This window comes from Triticum urartu, chromosome 3 (genome assembly GCF_003073215.2).
Source record: "Triticum urartu cultivar G1812 chromosome 3, Tu2.1, whole genome shotgun sequence".
In the NCBI taxonomy this organism is placed as follows: Eukaryota; Viridiplantae; Streptophyta; class Magnoliopsida; order Poales; family Poaceae; genus Triticum; species Triticum urartu.
Genome location: NC_053024.1, coordinates 87,710,689 through 87,737,563, shown reverse-complemented (window position 1 = coordinate 87,737,563; position 26,875 = coordinate 87,710,689). Strand labels below are relative to the sequence as shown.

Below are 26,875 nucleotides of genomic sequence, written 5' to 3'. Positions count from 1 at the left end.
AGTGGCGGGACGAAAATAAACCGTGGATACTATTAAACCAACTCACACATTAGGAGTAGAGATGAATCTCACCTCATGCCAAGCCACACTCCACATGGACATCAAGCAACCACATCACTGTCCATGGTCCTTCGGCCACACGAACCTACAGACCAGCTACTGAAGTGTTTGAGGCAGAGGACTAGCTGGGGTGGCGGTGTTAGAACATTAAATTGCACATAAAAAGTCAGATCTCACCATGGTGCTCCGTGGTCAGGGTGTTGACCTTCACATAGTGGTGCTTGGGAACGGCGACCAACAAGCAGGATGGCCAACTTGGTGCCCGGGAGGAAGGCTCTTGACGGAGGTGTAGCGACCAACGTAGATGTTGAGACAATCATAGTTCTCAATGAGGCGTGACCAAGTGCAGGTGTCTAGGGGAGCGACCAGGGATTGGGCCTTGATCATGTAGCCATCGATCTTTTCCCCGGCCTCCTCCGTGACGAGGTATTGACGACGTCGATAGGGTCAACGGAGGCATCATTGGTTCTCGGAAAAAAACCCGGAGGCATCCTTGGATTTGCGCTTCTCCTCTTTCTTTTATTTGGTTAGATTAGAGGCTACGGATGTGATCTCAACCGAGTATAGGACGTGGCCGCAATGGAGTTTAGGTATTAGGGTTTTTGCAAAAGGGGGCCGTGACATGGTTGAGCATGGTAAAATTAAGGGGAGCTCCTAGTTGGCGCTCTAAGCGCTGTTGGAAATATGCCCTAGAGGCAATAATAAAAGCATTATTATTATATTTCTTTGTTCATGATAATTTTCTTTATTCATGCTATAATTGTGTTATCCGGAAATCGTAATACATGTGTGAATAACAGATACCAACATGTCCCTAGTAAGCCTCTAGTTGACTAGCTCGTTGATCAACAGATAGTCATGGTTTCCTGGCTATGGACATTGGATGTCATTGATAACGGGATCACATCATTAGGAGAATGATGTGATGGACAAGACCCAATCCTAAACATAGCATAAGATCGTTTAGTTCGTTTGCTAGAGTTTTCCAATGTCAAAGTATCCTTTCCTTAGACCATGAGATCGTGTAACTCCCGGATACCGTAGGAGTGCTTTGGGTGTACCAAACGTCACAACGTAACTGGGTGACTATAAAGGTATACTACGGGTATCTCCGAAAGTGTCTGTTGGGTTGACACGGATCAAGACTGGGATTTGTCACTCCGTATGACGGAGAGGTATCACTGGGCCCACTCGGTAATGCATCATCATAATGAGCTCAAAGTGACCAAGTGTCTGGTCACGGGATCATGCATTACGGTACGAGTAAAGTGACTTGCCGGTAACGAGATTGAACGAGGTATTGGGATACCGACGATCGAATCTTGGGCAAGTAACATACCGATTGACAAAGGGAATTGCATACGGGGTTTGCTTGAATCCTCGACATCGTGGTTCATCCGATGAGATCATCGTGGAGCATGTGGGAGCCAACATGGGTATCCAGATCCCGCTGTTGGTTATTGACCGGAGAGTCGTCTCGGTCATGTCTACATGTCTCCCGAACCCGTAGGGTCTACACACTTAAGGTTCGGTGACGCTAGGGTTGTAGGGATATGTATATGCAGTAACCCGAATGTTGTTCGGAGTCCCGGATGAGATCCCGGACGTCACGAGGAGTTCCGGAATGGTCCGGAGGTAAAGATTTATATATGGGAAGTCCTGTTTCGGCCATCGGGACAAGTTTCGGGGTAATCGGTATTGTACCGGGACCACCGGAAGGGTCCCGGGGGTCCACCGGGTGGGGCCACCTGTCCCGGGGGGCCACATGGGCTGTAAGGGGGTGCGCCTTGGCCTACATGGGCCAAGGGCACCAGCCCCAAGAGGCCCATGCGCCTAGGGTTACAAGGGGAAAGAGTCCTAGGAGGGGAAGGCACCTCCTAGGTGCCTTGGGGGGGAGGGAAACCCCCCTTGGCCGCCGCCCCACCCTAGGAGATTGGATCTCCTAGGGCCGGCGCCCCCCTTGGCCCTCCTATATATAGTGAGGGAAGGAGGGCTTTTCTCCCACGCCTTTGGTTGCCTCCTTCTCCCTCTCCAACACCTCCTCCTCTTCCATAGCGCTTGGCGAAGCCCTGCCGGAGTACTGCAGCTCCATCAACACCACGCCGTCGTGCTGCTGCTGGTGCCATCTCCCTCAACCTCTCCTCTCCCCTTGCTGGATCAAGAAGGAGGAGACGTGGCTGTTCCGTACGTGTGTTGAACGCGGAGGTGCTGTCCGTTCGGTGCTAGGATCTCCGGTGATTTGGATCACGTCGTGTACGACTACCTCATCCCCGTTCTTTGAACGCTTCCGCTCGCGATCTACAAAGGTATGTAGATGCATCCGATCACTTGTTGCTAGATGAACTCATAGATGGATCTTGGTGAAACCGTAGGAAATTTTTTGTTTTCTGCAACGTTCTCCATCAAGCGCCACTTTCCTCAACCAGCGCCCGCAGCGCATCGTGCGCCAGCTTCCGTGGGCCGGTCCAGGAAAGGAGGCGATCGCTGGTTCGGGAGTCGCTCGTTTCCCATCTCGCAGGATCGCTAGTTCAGGGCAGTTGGTCGTTTCTCATCTCGTGGTCAATGGTTGACCGGGCCAGTTGACTATTTTACAAATTCTTTTTTCAGAAAACCCCCTCTCCCCAAAAATCACCAAATTCGAAAAAGTTCATCTCTTTTGAAAAAATGTTCAGCAATTTTGAAGAATAGTTCATCAAATTTAGAAAAAAGTTCATCAATTTTGAAAAAAGTTCATCGAATTTGAAAAAAGTTCACTGAATTTGGAAAAAGGTTAATCAAATTTTAAGATAAGTTTAAAAAATTAGAAAAAAGTTCATCGAAATTGAAAAAAAGTTCATTAAAAATCGAAAAAGTTCATTGAAATGGAAAAACGTTCAGTGAATTTAAAAAAAAGTTCATCGAATTTGAAAAAAAGTTCAATGAATTTAAAAAATAGTTCATCGATTTGAAGAAAAAGTTCAAAAATTATAAAAAACATCGAGGCAGGAAGAATAAAAAGAAAAAACAAAAACGATAAACGATAAAGGAAAAAGGTGAAAGGACAGATGAAATAAGAATGGAAGTAAAAGGATTTTATTGATCGAATCTAGCTGGGTGGCGCGGTGGTAGCTGCCTGTTAATTCGAAGGGAAGGTTGGGGCCATACCTGGCCAAATGGGCCGGCCTAGGCGTGCCGGCACGATAGCCCGCATGCCTGGGCCGTGCCTGGGCTGGCTAGGCAGGCACGCGTGCCGGCTCGGCACGGCACGCTTAACCGTCTGGCGTGTGGCGACTAGCTGGGCAGAAGCGTCTCAGTCAAAAGAAACGTTGTGTGAGGGACCCGGAGGTGTGGCCCATGAAAGCGATATGCGCACGAGATCCGAGGCACGCGCGAACGAGAGAGACATGCTTCGATGTGCCTCCTGCGCGAGTGCACGACGTGTGAGATTTTTTTCCTAGGCACTAGGCAAGAGATCACGTACGTAGCATGCCTCGATCTCTCGTGCTGGCGTGCTTACCGGGCCAGCGTGCCGACACGCGCTTGGGCCGCGAAGGTCAGCACGCGTGCCGGCCCGGCCCGGCCCACGTACTAAGCGTGCCTGGTCGGGCCGTGCCGTGCCTGGCCCGTTTAACTCAGGCCGGGCCGGGCCGGGCCGTGCCAGCCCGTTTGGCCAAGTTTGGTTGGGGCTCGATACCTGTCGGGAGCGCTACCTTTTTTGCCTCTACAAAACAGAAAGGAACCAGGGTGAGATGGGCCGGCCCAGTGCGGGGCGCTGCAGGCGCCCGTTTGCAGAATACACATTAACGGACGCCTGCAGCGCCAAATAGGATTTGCCAAAATTAAGGGCTCAAGGAGGGCGCTATTTTCTTTTTATAAAAAAACTCAAGGAGGAAGGGTTTATCGGGCTTAGGAACAAGTGCTGCGCTGCTGGGCCAGACATATGGTTTTTCCTGGGCCGCCCCATTCAGGGAGAGAACACGGGCTACAAAGCGATGGCATCCCGGCCCATCTGATAAACCCACATGTCAGTGTCACACTCGGGCACGGTATCCGCTAACCCCTTTCACCATCCTCGAAAACCAAAAGAAATCCCGCAAAACCCTAACCTCTCAGCGACCCTCTGCTCTCGCCGTGCTCCGCAACGTCCAAGCAAGCGCCGGCGGCGCGACCAGCCGTACCACCCGATCTCTCACCATGGAGAAGGTAATCCCGCGCTCATCCGCTCCCATCGATGGATCTCTTCGCTCGCGCGCCTCTGATTCGAGTTTTGCTGGCCTCGTGCAGCCCGCGGCGCAGGCACCGGGGAAGGCGGCTTCAGAGGAGAAGGTCTGTGCGGAAGTTGCCGCGACGGCAGTCCAATTTTGCGCTCTGTTTATTATCAGCGGCTCACCCGATTTCTCTCCTCTCTTTTTTGGTGGTGATGCGAGCAGCAGCTTGACGACAAGGAGCTGGAGCTAGAGCGGGAGCGGAAACTGAAGAAAGAGCAGAAGGTATGCTTGGCCGAGATCCGTGTGAAATTGCTTTCGCGAATTTTGTCCCTGTGCTGTTGTTCGTCTTGACGTGCATTTGTAATTGACAACCAGTTCTCCCGAATTGGTTGTGTGGTCATCTGTGAATTGTGCTGATGTTAGAAACTACAGGTCCAGTGCCAAGATGAAATTATTAGTTATGTTTATGGGAAAAGATCCCTTATGGGTTCAGTGTTCTACTTGCAGGCTAGAGAGAAAGAGGAGAAAAAGCTCAAGGCAAAGCAAAAGGAGACTGCTAGGCTCCAGGTTGCAACATCCTTAAATGAGTTTGGTGCTGGAACGCTTGGTGGAGATGGGTTTGTGCTGATTTCGTCGTCTGCAGGCTCAAGCAACATCGGATGGACCTAAGAAAAGTGAGAAGAAGCAAAAGAAGAAGGCTGCGGGGGATGAAAACCCCGAGGATTTCATTGACCCTAAGACCCCTAGTGGGGAGAAGAAATCGCTTGCACCTCAAATGGCTAAGCAGTATAGCCCAAGTGCAGTTGAAAAATCGTAAGATGCGCTAGTCTGCTTTTCTCGTATTTGTAATTCATAGCATCTGAGACGCCTACCTGAACTGAATACCTTTTCTCCCCACAATGTAGGTGGTACTCCTGGTGGGAGTCAGCAGGATATTTTGGGGCAGACCCTGCAAGCACAAAACCACCTTTTGTTATAGTAAGTGACCCACTTCTTATTAGCTTCATGCAAGATGTGCACTGGGAGCTGGGTTAGCATGATGTCATCTTATGGGATCACTAGTGTTTTTGTACAAATGTGGATTTGGATTTCCTTCCAGCAAAAGTGCTAAGTTATTTCATTTCAGGTTCTACCACCTCCGAATGTGACTGGAGCGCTTCATATTGGTCATGCACTTACAGTGGCTATAGAGGTGTAAATTTTATGCTTGTAGAGATGTGAGACCTATTTGCCATTCCCTGGTCACTCACGAGACATTTTAAGCTCTTTGCTTTTATTTTGTTTCAACAATGCAGGATGCTATGATAAGGTGGAGGAGAATGTCGGGATATAATGCTCTGTGGGTCCCAGGAGTGGACCATGCTGGAATTGCTACACAGGTCTGTATCTTGGACTTGATTAAGTTCATCTTGTGAATGACATACACATATAGTACAGTTGAGTTACTCATATCTTCTTTGGTGGCACTTGCTGTCACTCAACTTATGAAAAAATACCGTGTTTGTTGTTTGTGTGCCACCACTAAAATAAAGCTGCCTACAGGGGTTCTAGGCCCTGTTAGTATATGTAATGTTTGTAATATTGGCAAAAGTATTTGGAACACTATTTCCAAAGCCCAGATGTTTCTTACCGTGTTACTGCCTTACCGGTAGGCTTGCCAATTTCGCATGCACCTAACTAGAAGCAATGGCCACATGGATATTTTAGTTTTGGCAGAATGATGTACTTTCTCTTTATCAGACTTTCTTTTTCCCTTTTAGCAAATGAAACTAAATCTTGTATAAAACAATTCCTTATTTAACACTATCTTAAATTTCGTTTCCTTATTTAACACTCAAAAAAAATTCTTCCCTATCTAACAACGAGTTCAATTTTTATACCCTTTATGACACTTTCATCCATTTTAAGCCTAAATGACACCTGAAAAGACCCTTTTGTCCCTCATGTGATGTGTGTGTGGGGAGGGGGGCAGTAGTATACACTCAACATCAGTGAGGCAGTAGCGCACACACACGCATTGTAAGAGTTAATCCCGTGTTCGTATAGGTATCCACGTAGGATATTTATTCCTAGTCGGTTTAGGTTAGGTCCAGGTTAGTAATATATATACATGTACCCCGTGTATTATATACCACAACAAGAGACACCAGGTCAAAGCAATACAAAAATAAAAGAAAGCCTTTGGCCATAAACAAGTCTACCGATCCGCCGAGTTGTTCCGTCGTGATGGTATCGATCATGTTGCACTAGTGCGAGCCGCCTAGAAACGATCGATAGAATGGATCAGCTAGCTCACATACGTGTGAGGTACGTACTGGCTTGACCACGTACGGCTGGAAATCCATCCAGCTGCATGCTTGCTTGCTAGCTTACAAGCCAGTTTTGCACGTACGTGTGTTTTCTGAATCGATCTAGTGCTATAAATAAACCCAGCACGCATTGGCAGGAGCACACACACAACAACACACACAGTGGTGGAGGCATAGGGTGCTGGCAAGGGCCTTGCCCCCCCTAAAAGAAAACTTAGATATTCAAAATAGATTATGTGGGCTCCATAGGAAAATCCAACAAATAATAGTATAATAATTATTCATAAAGATGATAAAAAAAATCATCAAACAGCACACGTGCACAAACATACCACATGAGGGGTAAAAGAGTCTTTTCAAGTGTCATTTAGGCTAAAAATGGACTAAAGTGTTATAAAAGGCATAAAATTTAGACTCCTTGCTAGATAGGGAAGAAATTATTTGTCGATGTCAAATAGGGCATAAAATTTAGACAGTGTTAAATAAGGAATTCTCTCATCTTGTATGGTGTTGCCAAATGTAGTTATTTTGTATTGTCTTCAACCTGCATTATATTCTACACCCTCTGTTTGATTTAATAATATGTTCTCCTAAGCCAGGTTGTAGTGGAAAAGAAGCTAATGCGTGAAAGGAAGCTGACAAGGCATGACATAGGCCGTGACAAATTTATATCTGAAGTAAGCACCTATATTCCCCTTAATACATGGTTATGTTTGTTGTTCATCTTCTCCTGTATCAGATCATAATTCATTTAATCATTACCTTTATACTATGGAATATTAATAATCGGGCTCAACATCCGATGTAGTCATAAAATCGCAGTGAGCATAGCTTCACACTGGGCTTAATTTGATTCCATTGTGGTAATCATTTTCTTGCTTATTCTATTTTTTGTCATCATCTTTCGGTCAGGTTCTGAAATGGAAAGATCAGTACGGTGGTACCATACTGGGTCAATTACGTAGGCTTGGGGCTTCGCTTGATTGGTCCCGTGAGGTAAAATTCCTGTTTTCTTTAGTTGAGAAAAAAAGCACATGCACTTGTTTTTTTTACTCTTATATTTCTTACTCTGAAATTACCAACTTGATGATCTTAACTCGTGTATCAGTGTTTCACAATGGATGAACAACGATCGAAAGCTGTAACCGAAGCATTTGTTAGGTTGCACAAAGATGGCCTAATTTATAGGTTAGTTTCCTCTCCTGTTGCTGTAAGTGTTAACATATTTTTAACTATCATCTCTATGTCATTCAATGACCGACCTAGTTTTCTTACCTCTTATGTATGATTTGGTCCTTTACAGGGACTACCGCCTTGTGAATTGGGACTGCACACTTTTAACAGCAATATCTGACATAGAGGTTAACAAAGCTTATTGTATTGTCTACACTGTACAGTTTGATTCCACACCCATGACTAAGATCAACTTCTTCATTAAAAATGCTGTTTTCTCAGGTGGATCATCTAGAGCTTAAAGAGGAAACTATGCTGAAGGTCCCTGGTTATAGTAGTCCTGTACAGTTTGGTGTGTTGATATCCTTTGCCTATCCTCTTGAAGAAGGACTAGGTGAAATTATTGTCGCAACAACAAGAATTGAAACAATGCTCGGTGATACGGCAATAGCTGTTCATCCTGAGGATAAAAGGTATAAGCATCTGCATGGAAAGCATGCCATTCACCCGTTCAATGGCCGAAAACTCAAAATAATCTGCGATGCGGTGTTAGTGGATCCCACTTTCGGTACTGGGGCTGTCAAGGTATGTTATAATGCCTAGGACTGACCTAATTTATTTTTATTTCAGTTTACCTAATTTATTTGCGTGCTCGTTTTGCAGATTACACCTGCCCATGACCCAAATGACTTTGAGGTTGGAAAACGACACAACCTAGAGTTCATCAATATCTTCACAGATGATGGGAAGATAAACAGCAATGGAGGTGCACAATTTGAAGGAATGCCAAGATTTGCTGCTCGGGTTGCAGTTATTGATGCACTGAAGGAAAAGGTATTACTGGTTTCATTTAGCTATTGGTGCATAACGTTTATGATGTAGTATTTGAAGAATGGTTGTTAGGTTATTGCGCTGGATTAGTATAAATTTTAGGTGATGGCATACAAAGAGAGACTATACAGTGAAATATCATGAACTTATGTAATGTAATATTCACATTTCTATTTTGCTAACACTTACTACAAAAAACAAATTGGAACTTGCTAGCCTTAAGCAATATTGTTTCTTGTATAAACATTTCTACCTCTTACATGGTTGTCCTTCACCCTTTCTGATTAATCTAGTTAATGAGTCTCTCAGTACAGCGTTCTTTTTATGAGAAATATGTGTTTTGGTAGTTTGTGTATATGTTGCTTCAAGGCTTCTTCATGTTATCCCATTTTGGTTGGGTATCCATTGTAACGGATTCTCATCTCTTATTAGAAATTTGCATGCCTGTGGAATCCAGTGACCAACTATTTACCTTTACTAATCACTTTAGACTGATTTTTTTGCCTTTTCCAATTTATTTCATTTGGATTAATTAAGTACTCCATCCGTTCCTAAATATAAGTCTTTTTAGAGATTTCAATATGGACCACATACGTAGCAAAATGAGTGAATCTACACTCTAAACTATGTCTATATACATCCGTATGTAGTCCATATTGAAATCTCTAGAAAGACATATATTTAGGAACAGAGGGAGTAGTTCTGAGTTTTGGACTAACAATGTTTTATTCTGCCAATTAAGGGGTTGTACAAGGACACAAAAAAGAATGAAATGAATTTGGGCATTTGTTCAAGAAGTAATGATGTAGTGGAACCTATGATAAAGCCTCAATGGTTTGTTAATTGCCATACGATGGCAAAGGCAGGTCTTGATGCTGTAAGATCCAAAAAAATTGAGATTATTCCGCAACAATATGAACAAGACTGGTACAGGTATCTCCTTTTGCCTAGTTATAAGTGCCACCTCTTGCAGACTTCAGCTGAAAGTAATGAAATATCAAGAAACATGATCCATCCACCATTCTTGCAGATGGCTTGAAAATATACGCGATTGGTGTGTTTCAAGGCAACTCTGGTGGGGACATCGTGTACCTGCGTGGTATGTGACACTAGAAGATGAGCAATTGAATGATCTGGGATCAAACAATGACCGTTGGATAGTCGCAAGGAATGAATGTGATGCAATGCTTGAGGCACAGAAAAAGTATCCGGGGAAGAAATTCCAGTTAAATCAAGACCCTGACGTTTTGGATACTTGGTTTTCATCTGGTCTCTTCCCATTGACAGTGCTTGGTTGGCCAGATGATACTGCTGATCTTCGTGCTTTCTACCCTACTTCAGTACTTGAAACTGGACTTGATATTCTCTTCTTCTGGGTGGCACGTATGGTGATGATGGGTATGCAACTTGGTGGTGATGTGCCATTTCAGAAGGTAACGACAGAAATGTTTTTCTCTGACAATCAAACTGTATTCTATCTACAGTTCTAATAATCCATTATACATAAATAATCTAATTCCTTGTGCGCACTCTTTAGCTTATAGCTACCTCTTCCTTCTGTCTCCATAGGCCTGGACATAGTGAAACTTTGCTTTAGTGTAACAGTAGCTATGCCCAAATGTCCAAAAACTGAAGCAATCTACATTTAATAGTGGCAGTGCATAACCACCATTGTTTCACAAAATCATGCATTATGAATTCTACTGACATTTGCTGAATGGATTAATGAGGTTGTCCATTTTGCACTATTTGCTGCTCTGCCATTTTCCTCTACATGCCATTCCAGTGTTGTCCTGATTGAACTCTGAAGATATGTTACTCACGGCAATCTACCTTAAACCTTGGTAGTTGGAGTATGTGGATGTTACAGACAAGGTTCAGTTAAAAAAATGAGAGCGTAATTGTTTGACAATATAGTGCACTATAAGTTTTCCAGATACTCGTTGGAGAAACTTCCACCCTTTTTCAATTATTATTCCGCGATCTGTCATTTGTGTCAACGGGTCAGCTTCCTGCATGAACTCTGTTCTTAGTTAATTTTGAACACAAGTTACATTTCTGTCATCATCGTCCTTTGTCATATTGTACTGTGTGCTTGATTGAGACTATCATGTAGTGTTAAATGCTTAAACTCATTAACTTTCCTTTTCTTTTCTGGATGGAAGGTGCTTCTCTTTAAATTCCGAAACTATTTATTTAACCAACCATATTGAGCTTCAACTCTTTTCTAGTTGAAGATATGCTTTAATTGTCTTGCATACTGAATCATGATTGCACCCTCTTTTGCAGGTGTATTTGCATCCTATGATCCGTGATGCACATGGCCGCAAAATGTCCAAGTCACTTGGTAATGTTGTTGATCCCCTCGAGGTGATAAACGGTACGACACTTGAAGATCTCCTCAAACGTTTGGAAGAAGGCAACCTGGATCAAAATGAGTTAAGTGTTGCAAGAGAAGGGAAGAAGAAAGATTTTCCTGATGGCATTGCTGAATGTGGCACTGATGCACTCCGTTTCGCACTGATTTCTTACACTTCTCAGGTTATAGTCACACCCATTTGAGTTTCTGTTGTAGTATTATAAGCTCCCAATTCATCTTTTTATAGAATCTCTCTTGTTTTGCAGTCTGACAAGATAAATCTTGATATCAAGAGGGTTGTTGGATATCGCCAATGGTGCAATAAATTGTGGAATGCCATTCGTTTTGCAATGGGCAAACTTGGTGATCATTATACTCCACCAGCAACCATTGTTGTGTCTTCAATGCCCCCGGTCTGCAAATGGATACTCTCGGTACTTAACAAGGCTATTGGCAAGACTGTGACCTCATTAGAAGCATACAAGTTCGCCGATGCAACATCTGCTATTTACTCATGGTGGCAATACCAGCTATGTGATGTATTTATAGAAGCTGTAAAACCTTACTTCTTCAATGACTCTCAAGAGTTCGATTCAGCAAGAGCTGCTTGTAGAGATGCCCTATGGGTTTGCCTCGACAATGGTTTGCGTCTGCTCCACCCATTCATGCCTTATGTAACAGAAGAACTCTGGCAGCGTCTTCCTCAGCCCAAAGATTCTTGCAGAAAAAATTCCATCATGATATCAGAATATCCATCTGTTGTTCAGGTAATACTCATGTCTAACAGAAGACTTTAAATACATCGAATTTCATGTTGCAATATCCTTTTCTTAGTGGAAAGCAATTGTTCTTTATCACAGGAATGGGCAGATGATAAACTTGAAAGTGAATTTAGTATTATCTTGGATACTGTGAACAAACTAAGATCTCTGAAGCCACCAACAGATACAAATGAGAGGTGTGTATATATGGTCATGTACCTGGGCTTTGTGTTCACAATGTACTGTGCATGATATATATGGTTGCTTGATTCTTCTTGTTCTACAGTTGGCTTGCCAAATCGACATCTTATTTCTTATCTTTTTCATGAACAGGCGACCTGCTTTTGCACTTTGTCGAGGCGAAGATATTGCTGCCACTGTTCAGTGCTATCAATCTCTAGTGGTGTCTCTTTCTTCTGTATCGTCACTTAAGGTTTTGCCTTGCATTTCCTTAGCTGTATTATGTGTTTTATTATCTGAAAACTTCCTTTACGGATCTAATGTTTTGGTAAAGCCTGGAGTGGAGCATATCATCTCAAGTGACTGTCTATCGCAGAATAATCAATTTTCATACTCCCTCCGTTTCTTAATATAGGGTGTATAGTTTTTGGTACGGAAATTAAAGAATGCATGTGGAGAAAAAATTTCACAAGTTATGGGTGAGATTACACCTAACTAATTAACATGAGAAAATAGAGGAGCTAGCCTAATATATGGAAATATAATAAATTCACTAGAAACATTATCCAGCCAAGTGGTGCAATGCAATACACCTTATATTTCGGATTTTTTCTCAAAAATCTATACACCTTATATCAAGGAACGGAGGGAGTAGTTGTTTTTATCCTTTTTCATCTGTTTGATGAAAAATACTGATTTGATGTTGGACAATTTCCAGATCCTGGCAGAGAGTGACGAAACTCCACTTGACTGTTCGACTGCTGTTGTCAACAAAGATCTGTCCGTATACCTTGAGCTTCAAGGAGCTCTAAACGCGGAAGTGGAGCTCGAAAAGCTAAGGAAAAAGAGGGATGAAATCCAAAAGTAAGCCTGATTTGCCATCTAATTGTTCTCTCCCGCTAAAGATCCGCATGTATGGTTGTCGTTGTTGTTAATCCCACTGTATCACCTGTAACATGGTTTCTTGTTATCCATGCGCGCAGGCTACAGCATGCCCTTTCTCAGAAGATGGAAGCGTCCGGTTACAGAGAGAAGGCCCCGCCCAGCGTCCAAGAGGAGGACATGAGGAAACTCACTGCCTTTTTCGAGCAACTGCGGGTGATTGGTGAAGCTGAGAAGAAACTAGATGCGTAAATTGGCAATGCTTGAGTCGGCTCTCTGTTTATTGATTGGAAACGAATGGCATTTTTGTTTCGAAGCTGATGTACTGCACAGTTTTTTGCGGATGCTGATGCTGTGATCACATTTACAGAAAATTCAAATGGAGCAATGAAACTCCAATTTCCCACATATGCCTTACTTTTGTAAATAATGTTTACCTGCGAGTGTCAGTGTCAATTGACTATTTTTTTCAGTGGCCAAGCCGTTGAGTTTTTTTTTTTTTGCAAAGTTCTGCATTCAATTTGAACTTGTCTGTTCTATCCATGGGTGTAAAGTGTAGAAAGGGCAACAATATTCAGCAGAAACGCAAAACCACATTTTGTGAAAAAAAGGAATCTATATAGTACTTAAATCATCATGATTCACTGACATAACAAATGGTGCTTCTTAGAAAAGATAAGCAATTTTAAAGATTTATTATTAACTAGTCACTCTGCTAAAAATAGGACAATCGCACACCTGAAATGTGCGCTTGCTATATTTGCGAGAGGGAAAATGTGTTATGCACTGGCCATTTGTCTGTTTTACCTAACATTAGTCGAAGCCAAAAAGAAAAAGAAATAAATAAAGGCTTAATAATCCTTTGCCCCTACTGTTACTCTACCTAATCCCACACGGTTTCTACGAGGAAAACGACTCCGTTTTCAAACAAAGAAGTTTCTAATCCTGCACGCGCCAACGGCCTACCCGCCCACCTCCCCCCGGCCGTCCGATCCCGCCCCGCTGGCCACACGAACGGCCGCGATGCGTTCCATCTATAATTACCGAGCTGCCCCCGCTTGACCCCCGCTTGACCTGTTCGTCCCTGACCGCTGACCTACATAAGGCAAAGCACCGACGGAGCAGACAAAAATGGAGGAGAGAGAATAGAATTTTCCGCCAGGAGCGCCGCGACGACGACGACGACCAGAGGAGGACGAGGCCTATAGCTCCAAGCTTCGGCCCACGCCCCGCCCCTTCCCCCGCCCTGCCCGGTACGTGCGTCCCTTCCCTTCCTCGCTCCGGGATCGGGTCGGGGGGCGGCGCCGGTCGCCGCAAGGTTCGCCGGCTCGATTGAAATCGGCTGCGAGCTGCCGGGCTGCTCCTGTCGGCGTGTTCGTGCTGGGTATCGGATTCTCGTAGCCACGTACGTACGTAGCTGGGTTGAGACGGCGTGAGTAACATGCCCGTTGGATTTGGTTTCCCTGTAGCTGCCGTTCTCCACATGCATTTTTTTTTGAACCAGTCCCGGTGATTTGATGGCGTTGACGATTAGGAGGAGCGTTTCTCTTGTTTCCTTCCGTTGAGCTAGTATTTTGTGGCGCCGTTTGAACTAGTGTTTGGGGCCTGCCGGAATTGGTCTTTGTTTCTGGTGCTGGTAGGTGTATTTTCCACATTGGGTCCGCTAATCCAATGCACACCACTTGGAAAAAAAGATTGTGTGTTAACTTGCAGTTTACCTTTGGAATTCTGATTAGCCTGTTTTCCATGATTGGTCTGTGGTCAAGTTCTAGGATTGTATGTTTTTTTTTTCATTTGATGAAACATTCTGTGATGCCAAATTTTTAGACAAAAAGAATTGGAACTTTGGATGGTGACCGATGCTTACCTTGCACAAATGCCCTCATTCTTCGCGATGTTTCATAAAGTCAGGTGTAGTCCTGTGGAACGATATATGATGCCTTACCTCTTTTCGAAAAAAAAGACGTCTTGCCTCATACAAAGACCGCATTGCCCCGATTGTCGGAATTGGGTGTGGTTCTGTTTGCCTCTGGGTTTGCTGATTCGCGTTCAGGGTTTGCTGGTCTGATTGAATTGTTGTGAGCCACTGGATTTGATCTTGTGGTTGTGTTTATGCGGAATATTGAATTCGCATAGCCACATTGTTGGGTTGAGATGGATGCTGCTTTTATGAGTAATGCCCGTTGGATTTGGTTTCCCTGTTTCTGCTGCTCTCCATGCGTATCAGACGGCCAGGTGATTTGGGGGAATGGTGAGCATTGATGATTAGGAGGGGCATTATTGCAGCATTTTTTTTGTTTCCTCCGTTTTCATTGTAATGCTCATTTGAGCTAAATGTGTCGACGTGGCGTTTGAACTAGTATCTTGGTCTGCCACAATTGATCTTTGTTTCTAGGGTTGGTAGATGTTACATTGGATCCACTAATCCTATCGTTCCTAAGTTCCTACTCGTTGCATGCCACTGGGAAAAAACATCGACTTCTGGCGTGCCTTCGGAATGTAGATTGATCCTTTTCTCTTCCTTGCATAATTGGTTTGTGGTCAAGCTGTAGGATTGCGGAAAACTGTTGATGAAAAGGTTGATTCTATAATGCCAAAATTTGCAACATTACATTGGAATTGGGGATGGTAAATGAGGCTTACCTTACACACTAAATATGATCATTGTAATCTTTCATAAAGTCAGGCTATGGTCTTTCCTTCAAGTGCAATCGTGTCTATTGATATATGATGTCTTACCTTATACAAAGGCTTTCATAATTTTGTGCCAGAACTGAAGTTTACACTAAAAGTCACCTGAAGGTGGTGTAGGGGGGAAACACATCGGTTCAAAGTGTGTGAGAAAGATATAGAGCATTCTGTCGGAAACTGCTGCATACCAAGGAAAATGTCAAGCTAAGGTGCTGGGTTGGTTTCCAGTTTACAGCCGCTCCTGTTGAATCGCAGTGTGAACGTGCAGCAGATTAGCATCCTTTACTGATGGATCACCCTGGAAATGTCACTCGTCATGATCACACAATCGACATACCAAGGAATGATCTGATGTCGCCGTCAACATCCCGTCCGGACAATCATAATCACTTGGATGAGTTGAACCACAACAGAGGTCCTTCAAATGAAGTTCCTCCTGTCCCAGAAAGTTCTGGCACAGCCGGTATGCCTGACTTTCGAAGCGCATCTTTCGTGAGAAGGGATCAAGTCAATCGTCAGCAGAATCCTTTGAATTCTGGCTTATGGATCTCAATCGAGCTTATTGTAAATGTTAGTCAGATTATAGCAGCTGCTACTGTCCTGTCGGTATCAAGGAATGAGCATCCACGCGCTCCACTATTTGAGTGGGTTGTTGGCTATATAATAGGTTGTGTTGCTACTATTCCACATCTTTATTGGCGCTATCTCCATCGCAATTGCCAGAACATCGAGCAAGAACCATCAGCCCAGGGTTCATCTCAAAGGAACATATCCGAGTCTGATTCTTTTGCAGCAATTTCATCTGCTCATGCATCAGAAGCTGTAAATGAAGATAACAACACTGGAGTCCCAAGAAACAATTTCCCGATTGCAAGTCCAAGGTAACATTTTCTTCCCCTGTGAAAAAAAGAACATTCTCTTCGACTGAACCACCTGCAGAAGCAGTTTAGCTATCACGATTTGGCTGCTTCTGCATAACTAATAATGAGAGTAAACATTAGGTCTTTCAGGATTGCTCAATACTCCCTCCATTCCAAAATAAGTGTCTCAAGCTTAATACAACTTTGTACTAGAGTTAGTACAACGTTGAGACACTTATTTGGGACGGAGGGAGTACATTAGATCATTTTACTCTGCCCCCTGGATGAGATGCAACGTTTTGAATTCTTCCTGATGTTTAAAGTTACGAAGTAACAAGATTTATTTTTTTACTTGTAGGGTCTACGCATTGGTTGCGTGCTTGAAGTTGGCCTTGGATTGTTTCTTTGCCGTGTGGTTTGTTGTGGGGAATGTGTGGATATTCGGTGGCCGCTCTTCCGTCCATGACGCTCCTAACTTGTACAGGTGTGTGTTGCTAGGTGCTCTGCATGACACGTTCCTTTCACCTCGGATGTACCTTGCTTATTTGTTTGTAACCATTTTCCAGGCTGTGTATAGTGTTCCTTGCATTCGGCTTCATCGGCTATGCACTGCCTTTCATCCTGTGCACGATGATATGCTGCTGCCTGCCCTGCATAATCTCCATGGTAGGCTTCCACGAGGATCTGGATATGAACAAAGGCGCTACCGCAGAAGTAATCAACACGCTGGTGGCGTACAAGTACAAGTCGATGAGGATCCGCGACGGAGGAGATGTGGGGGAAGACAATGGTGGCGTTCTGGCATCTGGAACTGACAAGGAGCGGACTATCTCCGCGGAAGACGCCGTGAGTTTCCCACCCGTTTTCCATTTTACACTTATCAAGTGTGGAAACTTGTGCTCATGCATACACATTTGTGCCGCGTTGCGCGATTAGCTGACATCTGGGAACCTCTGGGCTCTTTCAGGTTTGCTGCATCTGTTTGTCAAGGTTCTCGAACAACGAAGATCTGCGAGAGCTTCCCTGCGGGCACGTCTTTCACATGGAATGCATCGACAAGTGGCTCAAGATCAACGCGCTGTGCCCTCTCTGCAAGTCCGAGCTGGGCGGCTCAACGGCGGCATCTCCTGAGGCTGGCCCCGAGGGCCAACACCAACAGAATGAGAACAGGGAAGGAGGCGACGTCGAGTCACAGCGGTAGCTGTTCTTCTGCTTCGTCCCATGAGCATGGGCATGAGGATGGAACACGCCCTTTCGCGTGGTGCACACTGACCAACTCCTGATTTTACGTGACAAGCTATAAGTAGGACGCAAGTCCATTTCTCCCATTCTGGCGGAATTGTCTCGTATATATTGTAAATACTCACACCTGCTTAGCTAGTGATCATACTCAGTATTTATCGAATGTGGCATTCACCGGAAACAGTGGTTGGAGCACTGGAATTGTCTCCAAATCATGCAGAAATTGAACTGTTTCATGTGAAATTCCAAAGCAGAGAGCTCATGACCCTGTAACTAATTAATGCCGCACTTCGAGTCCATCCGAGAGTCTTATTCTTTTGCGGGAAAATACTTTGTATTACTCAAATATCAGGGTTGCATTCCTCGTTACAGCGATTTACGACCACATCTGGTCCATACCCTAACCAAACCATAGTGTGTTTCTGACATCTATCTCTGTCCGGGTTTATTGGACCCCCTTGTATTTTGGGTAAATTTTTGACCATCTATAAAACTAACAAATTATAAATTATATGATACAAAAAGTATATTGTTGAGTTCGTATTTGAAAGAGCTTTCCCATAGGATAAATTTTGTGACATATAACTTACATTTTATTAGTTAATTTTATCATCAAACTTTAGCCCAAAATAAGAGGGGTCTAATAAACCCGGGCAGAGGTAGTAGCGAAGTTCGTTAACAAATGGCTTACATGAGTGGCACGAGTATTTAGTTCCACTTTTATTTCATCCACCATGAAAGTGTATCTTGATCTATCAGTGTAGCTAGCCTTTAGAAGATTAAATGCCTCCAAACAATCTGTCTCCATCAAAAATGGGAAATTACTCCACTGAAGGGTTAGGGCAACGCAGCTAACTGAGCTTGTAGTGCATCCCACGCCTTCCACTGTGCTTTCCTCTCCCCTTTCTCAGAAGCTCACCAATAATTGCCGATCATTTGATTGAGGTCATCACAGAACCCCAAGAGGAGTTTAAACACACTCATTAGATAGGTAGGGACCGACTTTGCAATAGATTTGGTTAGATCTTTTTTCCCTCCTTGTGAAGACATCCCCATAACAACATTCTTTTGGTGAGCTTGACCTACAAATAATTTTCCTTTCACCAAGTGACCATCCGGGGTTGGCAATGTGAAAACTAGGTTAAGCGTATGCATTGAGCAGGGACGCGCTGCGTGTTAATATAGGGCACAAGTCCGGTTGGTTACAGGAGATATACATGCCGCTAGGTTTGGATTGATCTCCAAGGAAGCAATCACAACAACCTAACAACTCACGCCACCACTCCTATACGGCTAACTATACGGTTTATACAATACCGTAGAATACATTGTTTAACACTCCTCCTCAATCACAACTGTCTAAGTTGAGATTGTGCCTGAAAGCTTCTAACTGCCGCAGAGTGAGTGGCTTAGTAAAACCATCTGCCACCTGATCACCAGTAGGGATAAACCTGATATTCAACAATTTGTTGGCCACCCGTTCACGGACAAAATGATAGTCAATCTCGATATGCTTTGTCCTGGCATGAAAAATAGGATTATCAGACACATATGTAGCACCAAGATTATTGCACCAAAGCAAGGCTGCCTTTGGATGATGAACACACAATTCTGTCAACAAGTTCTGAACCCAAATAACTTAAGAAGTTGCGTTTGCTAAAGCCTTATACTCCGCCTTTGTACTTGATCGAGAGACAGTGGGTTATTTACGAGCACTCCATGAGATCAAGTTACTGCTAAGAAACACTGCAAAACCTCCTATTGACCTCCTGTCATCAGGACAACCTGTCTAATTTGCATATGAAAAAGCACTTACTAGCATCGAATCTTATTTTCCAAGTCTGAGTCCATGATCCTTAGTTCCTTGCAGATACCTGAGGATCCTCTTTACTGTAGTCCAATGTACAGTAGTAGGAGCATGTAAGAACTGACAAACTTTATTGACTGAATATGAAATATCTGGCCGAGTTAGTGTCAAATATTGTAAAGCTCCTACAATGCTCCTATACCTGGCGGCGTCCTCTGCTCCAAGTACCTCCCCATCATGAAGAGACAATTTTTCAAAGGTGGATAAGGGTGTAGACGACGGTTTGCAGCCTTTCATGACCATCCTCTGAAGTATTTCTTGCACATACTTTCCTTGTGATAGCACAATACCATTTGGCACGTTCTTTACCTCAACCCCGAGGAAAAAATGGAGATTACCCAAGTCCTTAAGGGAAAACTCCTTGCTCAAATCCTTGAGAAGAGCCTCAACTGCTTTAGATGATGAGCTTGTAACAACAATATCATCAACATAAATGAGCATACAAATAGTGATCCCATGATGATGGTAAAAGAACAATGATGTGTCCCCCTTAGAGGGAGAGAATCCTAGAGACTGTAACTTCAATGACAGGCGGGAGTACCAAGCCCTAGGTGCTTGTTTCAGCCCATACAATGCCTTATCAAGCTTACAAACATGACATGGAAATTTTAAATTTTCATACCCAGGAGGTTGCCTCACGAACACTTCCTCTTCTAGAACACCATGCAAGAACGCGTTCTTTACATCTAGCTGTCGAATGCACCAATTTCTAGACACTGCAACTGAAAGAATTAATCGAATAGTAGCAACCTTTACTACAGGACTAAACGTGTCCTCGTAGTCAATCCCATATCTTTGCTTGAAACCTTTGGCTACTAGACGTGCCTTGTACCTGTCAATAGTGCCATCAGATTTCCTTTTTACTTTGTAAACCCATTTACAGTCAATAATGTTCCTCCCCTTGGCTGGTGGAACTAGATGCCAGGTTTTGTTCATCATGAGAGCAGCATATTCCTCATCCATGGCCTCCTTCCATCGTGGTTCACCAAGTGCTTCGCTCACACTTTGCGATTCACCTGTGGCACAAAACGAACCCCAACGTACACAACCATCTTTGTATAGTTTAGGTTGAACAATACCACTCTGTGACCTGGTGTGAGAGTGTTCAGGAGGAGGCAAAACTGGACAGGAAACTTGCCGTTGAAGAAGATTGTAGGAGGAGGATACGTCGGGTCCAGCAGCCGCAGAGGATCCACTGGAGTTTAACTCCTGTTGAGATCTGATGGCGCAACCAGCCTCCTCCCCCACGTTGCCACTTTTCCGTCTAGATGGGAGGCCAGAGGCGCACTGGAGTGCGCGGCACCGCCTGGGCACGTGCCTGGGCCAGTGGCAACGTCCAAACTGAAGGAAATATGCCCTAGAGGCAATAATAAAGTTATTATTTATATTTCCTTATATCATGATAAATGTTTATTATTCACGTAGAATTGTATTAACCGGAAACTTAGTACATGTGTGGATACATAGACAAACAGAGTGTCCCTAGTATGCCTCTACTTGACTAGCTCGTTAATCAAAGATGGTTAAGTTTCCTGACCATGGAAATGTGTTGTCATTTGATGAACGGGATCACATCATTAGGGAATGATGTGATGGACAAGACCCATCCATTATCTTAGCATAATGATCATTTAGTTTTTCTGCTATTGCTTTCTTCATGACTTATACATGTTCCTCAGACTATGAGATTATGCAACTCCCGAATATTGGAGGAACACCTTGTGTGCTATCAAACGTCACAAGTAACTGGGTGATTATAAAGATGCTCTATAGGTGTCTCCTATGGTGTTTGTTGAGTTGGCATAGATCGAGATTAGGATTTGTCACTCCGTGTATCGGAGAGATATCTCTGGGCCCTCTCGGTAATGCACATCACTATGAGCCTTGCAAGAAATGTGACTAATGAGTTAGTCACGGGATGATGCATTATGGAATGAGTAAAGAGACTTGCTGGTGACGAGATTGAACTAGGTATGATGATACCGATGATCGAATCTCGGGCAAGTAACATACCGATGACAAAGGGAACAATGTATGTTGTTATGTGGTTTGGCCGATAAAGATCTTTGTAGAATATGTAGGAGACAATGTGAGCATCTAGGTTCCGCTATTGGTTATTGACCGAGGATATGTCTCGGTCATGTCTACATAGTTCTCAAACCCGTAGGGTCCGCATGCTTAACGTTCGATGACGATTTGTATTATGAGTTTCGTGTTTTGATGAACCAAAGTTTGTTCGGAGTACCGGATGAGATCACGGACATGACGAGGAGTCTCTAAATGGTCGAGACATAAATATTCATATATTGGAAGGCTACATTCGGATGCCGGAATGGTTCGGGTCGTTTTGGATAAGTTTCGGAGTACCGGGGTTACCGGACCCCCCCCCTGGGAGGTTCATGGGCCACCATGGGCCTTAGTGGAGAAGAGAGAGGGCCGGCCAGAGGTGGCGCGCCCCCCCTTGCCCAGTCCAAATTGGACAAGGGGAGGGGGCGACGCCCCCCTCCTCCCTTCTCTTCTCTTCCTCCTTCCCTTCTTCTCCTACTTGGACTAGGAAGGGGGGGACCGAATCCTACTTGGACCGGGAGGCCAAGTAGGACTCTCCCATGGCGCGCCCCCTAGGTCCGGCCACCTCTCCTCCCCCTTTATATACGTGGTAGGGGGCACCCCAAAGGCACAACAAGTCTTCTCTTAGCCGTGTGCGGTGCCCCCCTCCACAGTTACACACCTCGGTCATATCGTCGTAGTGCTTAGGCGAAGCCCTGCGCCGGTAACTTCATCATCACCGTCATCACGCCGTCGTGCTGACGGAACTCTCCCTCAGCCTCAACTGGATCAAGAGCTCGAGGGACGTCATCGAGCTGAACGTGTGCTGAATGCGGAGGTGTCGTACGTTCGGTGCTTGGATCGGTTAGATCGCGAAGACGTTCGACTACATCAACCGCGTTACTAAATGCTTCCACTTTCGGTCTATGAGGGTACTTGGACACACTCTCCCCTCTCGTTGCTATGCGTCTCCTAGATAGATCTTGCGTGATCATAGGAAAATTTTGAAATACTGCGTTCCCCAACAGTGGCATCAGAGCCAAGTCTATGCGTAGATGTTATATGCACGAGTAGAATGGAGGAAATATGCCCTAGAGGCAATAATAAAGGTATTATTCATTTCCTTATTTCATGATAATTGTTTATTATTCATGCTATAATTGTATTAACCAGAAACATAATACATGTGTGAATACATAGACAAACTAAGTGTCACTAGTATGCCTCTACTTGACTAGCTCGTTGGTCAAAGATGGTTATGTTTCCTAACCATAGACACGAGTTGTCATTTGATAAATGGGATCACATCATTAGGAGAATGATGTGATTGACTTGACCCATTCCATTAGCTTAGCACTTGATCGTTTTAGTTTACTACTATTGCTTTCTTCATGACTTATACATGTTCCTATGACTATGAGATTATGCAACTCCCGATTACTGGAGGAACACTTTGTGTGCTAACAAACATCACAACGTAACTGGGTGATTATAAAGGTGCTCTACAGGTGTCTCCAATGGTACTTGTTGAGTTGGCATAGATCGAGATTATGATTTGTCACTCCGATTGTCGGAGAGGTATCTCTGGGCCCTCTCGGTAATGCACATCAGTATAAGCCTTGCAAGCAACGAAACTAATGAGTTAGTTGCAGGATGATGCATTACGGAATGAGTAAAGAGACTTGCCGGTAATGCGATTGAGCTAGGTATTGAGATACCGACGGTCGAATCTCGGGCAAGTAACATACCGATGACAAAGGGAATAACGTATGTTGTTATGCGGTTTGACCGATAAAGATCTTAGTAGAATATATAGGAGCCAATATGAGCATCCAGGTTCCGCTATTGGTTATTGACCGGAGATGTGTCTCGGTCATGTCTACATAGTTCTCGAACCCGTAGGGTCCGCACGCTTAACGTTTGGTGACGATCAGTATTATGAGTTTATGTGATTTGATGTACCGAAGGTAGTTCGGAGTCCTGGATGTGATCACGGACATGACGAGGAGTCTCGAAATGGCCGAGACATAAATATTAATATATTGGACGACTATATTCGGATACCGGAAGTGTTCCGGGTGATTTCGGAGAAAACCGGAGTGCCGGAGGGTTACCGGACCCCCCGGGAGAAGTAATGGGCCACATGGGCTTTAGTGGAGAGAGAGAGGGCCGGCCACGCGCCCCCTCCCCCTCTGGTCCGAATTGGACTAGGGAAGGGGGGGGGGTGACGCCCCCTTTCCTTCTCCCTCTCCTCCTTCCTTTTCCCCTCCTAGTAGGAGTAGGAAAGGGGAGTCCTACTCCTACTAGGAGGAGGACTCCTCCTCCTGGCGCGCCCTGTAAGGGCCGACCAGCCTTCCCCCTTGCTCCTTTATATACGGGGGCAGGGGAGCACCTTAGGACACACAAGTTGATTGTTCCAAGCCGTGTGCGGTGCCCCCCTCCACCATAATCCACCTCGATCATATCGTAGCGGTGCTTAGGCGTAGCCCTGCGTCTATAGCAACATCATCACCGTCATCACGCCGTCGTGCTGACGGAACTCTCCTGTGAAGCTCTGCTGGATCGGAGTTCGTGGGACGTCATCGAGCTGAACGTGTGCTGAACTCGGAGGTACCGTACGTTCGGTACTTGGATTGGTCGGATCATGAAGACGTATGACTACATCAACCGCGTTCTCATAACGCTTCCGCTTACGGTCTATGAGGGTACGTGGATGATACTCTCCTCTCTCGTTGCTATGCATCACCATGATCTTGCGTGTGCGTAGGATTTTTTTTCAAATTACTGCGTTCCCCAATAGTGGTATCAGAGCCAGGTTTCACTACAAAAAAATACACTTCCGTGATGATACGTGTTTGTCACAGTAGGTCGCGTTTTTTGTCATGCATGTACATCCATGACGATTTTATGACAGAATCAAGATAGTCATACCTGTGTTGTCGTAGAAGTGTTCCATGACATTACCAAAATTATCATCACGGAAGTGTCCACTTCCATGATGATAAATCGCGCGTCACAGAAGTGCTTTCGTCAAGGATGACCGACACATGGCATCCACCGTAACGGAACGCCGTTAAGCTATCGGGTTAGGTTTTGGATCCGATAACCCGTTAACAGCCCCGACCAATGGGGATTTTCCATGTGTAAAATCATCATTGGCCGGAGGAGACACGTGTCAGGTCTGCGTTGGCACAGGTGTCACTCATCCAATGGGCGAGACGCGCCTATGATATGTTGACACGTGGACCGACCCATCAAGTTTAAATGGGTCGGCCCAACTGAAGGCCCACAAGATTTTGCGGACCATAATGGACCGGCCCAGCTAAAGGCCCATGAGATTTTGCATACCATAATGGGCTGGCCCAGCTAAAGGCCCACAAGATTTTGCGGGACATAATGGGCCGGCCCAGGTAAAGGCCCACAAGATTTTTGTGTGCCATAATGGGCCGGCCCAGGTAAAGGCCCACAAGATTCTTGCAGATCATAATGGGCCGGCCTAGCTAAAGGCCCACGAGATTTCACCTACATTAATGGGCCGGCCCAGCTGTAGGCCCATAAGATTTTGAGGACCCTAGTAGGCCGGCCCATTAACTAGCTGCCATGTTTTGGGCCAAATGCCGGCCCATATTTGATCTGGTACATTAATGGCCTGCCACGCTCCGAGCCTAATAGTGGCCCATATGAGATCTAGCCCGTTAAAAGCCTACCACGTTCTGGGCCAAATTACGGCCCAGATCAGGTCCGACCCTTTAAGAGGCTTTGGGCTCAATTATGGCCCATATCAGATTCGGCCCGTCAACTGGACACTATGCTTTTGGGCCCACTTGCTAAAGGCCCACTTAGTAATTCGGCCTGATATTAGTTTTGGCCTGTTAAGGGCCCGTTTAACATTTCAGCCCTATATTAATTTCGGCCTGTTAAAAGCCCATCATATAGTTGGGCCTAACTACGGCCCGGTTTGCATCCGGCCTGCTCGCAGCCGATATCTGATTGGGCCAAACAAGGACCAAGACAATTTTGGCCTGTTAAAAGCCCGTGATTTGATTCGCACAATCATGGGCCGGGGTTCATTTCGGGCTGTTGCCGGCCCGTGAGCTGTTCGGCACGTTTCAGGCCCAACCTACATCATGATTGCATGACGGCCCGATTATGTACCGTAATTTTACGGTTTGGCCGGTTTACTGCGAAGACATGATATATATACAGTAAAATAACTGCAACATCGTGAATAAGAAAAAACCTAGACTATACAGTAAAGAAATTACGACATATTACATCCACTGGGCATCAAAGTTCGCCACTATGATAATAAAGCACAAGCAGACAACAGATTACATACACTGGGCATCAAAGATCGCCACCAGTGCAAATAAACACGCCGACAAAATAATATACAAAATCGACAACACTTCAATAGAGTTCAAGAAAGGTTAGCCCTGCCGGGGAGCTGCAGCGCAAGCAGCTGAGCAAGATGATGAGACTGCGCTTGTTCAACACTTATATCTTCCTCACTCTGAAAGATAAAAAAGCATACAGATGACAGGTTTTGCACATAAAAGTATCAGTGCTGACAATTCATCACATTTCTTACCGACGAATAAAGTGACACAGTTTAAAATTGCATTAACACAATATGGTATTATTCAGGTCAAGACATGGCAGGAAATGACATTGTGAAGGAGTTGGCAGCTTCATGACACCACTGGATTACAGATCAAGAACTCATAAGTATCAATGGTTAGTGTGCTGTCAATTTATACCATTTCAGATTGGCAAATAAAGAGACAGTTTAAATAATAGTAGAATGATATGACATTGTTCATAGTTAAGACATTGCAGAATATGACATTGTGCTGTAGTGGGTAGGTTCACCACACCACTGGATTACAGATGAAGAACAGAAGCATACATGCAATGCAAAAGAAGATCACTTGCTCTGTATAGTTTAATTTACATGGTATGAAGAAGGAACTTGGTTGTACAACTGAAAACTTAAATTGAGAAAGGACAAAATTTTGTTTATGAACTACATAATAAACTTTAAACAAGCAATTTGATGCAAACACCAAAAATAAACAGCTGTTGCAGTCATGCCTAACCAAATATATACAACAAAGTTTGAAGGCTTGAGATGGGCAAACTTACATTATTGGTGAAGACAGGCTCTATAAAGGCCTTGTCCATGCTGATGGGGGGGGGGCAATTCAAGAAGTTTACCATAGAATTTTCTTCAAAAGCATTGCCTTTATTCTACATTTTGTTAAGAGTAAATATAGATGTGATAATATATGAAAAAATGGAGAATATTTAAGATAAGATGAAGAGTGATGCTACATAACCAAGTAGCTATAAATGTAAGTGCAGCGATACAGGCAAAAGGTACAACCAAGAGCAATGCACAACTAAACTTCTTCAGTACCAACCTTA

General features: G+C 44.4%; 2 protein-coding genes across 3 annotated transcripts; both read left to right on the top strand.

Moving 5' to 3' along the window:
- Positions 1–4,069: 4,069 nt before the first annotated feature.
- LOC125543024 (valine--tRNA ligase, mitochondrial 1-like) lies at positions 4,070–13,150 on the top strand. Its single transcript, XM_048706267.1, has 22 exons — positions 4,070–4,242; positions 4,324–4,365; positions 4,473–4,529; positions 4,755–4,814; positions 4,891–5,060; positions 5,153–5,225; positions 5,374–5,439; positions 5,543–5,626; positions 7,156–7,233; positions 7,469–7,552; positions 7,665–7,744; positions 7,860–7,917; positions 8,012–8,314; positions 8,393–8,563; positions 9,303–9,493; positions 9,591–9,993; positions 10,850–11,101; positions 11,186–11,686; positions 11,780–11,877; positions 12,014–12,113; positions 12,579–12,724; positions 12,844–13,150. The coding sequence occupies exons 1-22, from the start codon at positions 4,234–4,236 to the stop codon at positions 12,992–12,994; spliced, it is 3,177 nt and encodes a 1,058-aa protein (XP_048562224.1). The 5' UTR covers positions 4,070–4,233; the 3' UTR covers positions 12,995–13,150.
- A 693-nt stretch (positions 13,151–13,843) lies between these two features.
- On the top strand, positions 13,844–17,797 carry LOC125543023 (E3 ubiquitin-protein ligase At1g12760-like). Of its 2 annotated transcripts, none has more exons than XM_048706265.1 (5): positions 13,844–13,995; positions 15,514–16,314; positions 16,652–16,777; positions 16,860–17,139; positions 17,261–17,797. In XM_048706265.1, the coding sequence occupies exons 2-5, from the start codon at positions 15,722–15,724 to the stop codon at positions 17,492–17,494; spliced, it is 1,233 nt and encodes a 410-aa protein (XP_048562222.1). In that variant the 5' UTR covers positions 13,844–13,995; positions 15,514–15,721; the 3' UTR covers positions 17,495–17,797. The 2 variants fall into 2 exon arrangements, with proteins under 2 accessions (XP_048562222.1, XP_048562223.1); XM_048706266.1 differs by lacking the exon at positions 13,844–13,995 and adding an exon at positions 14,006–14,174.
- Positions 17,798–26,875: the final 9,078 nt, after the last annotated feature.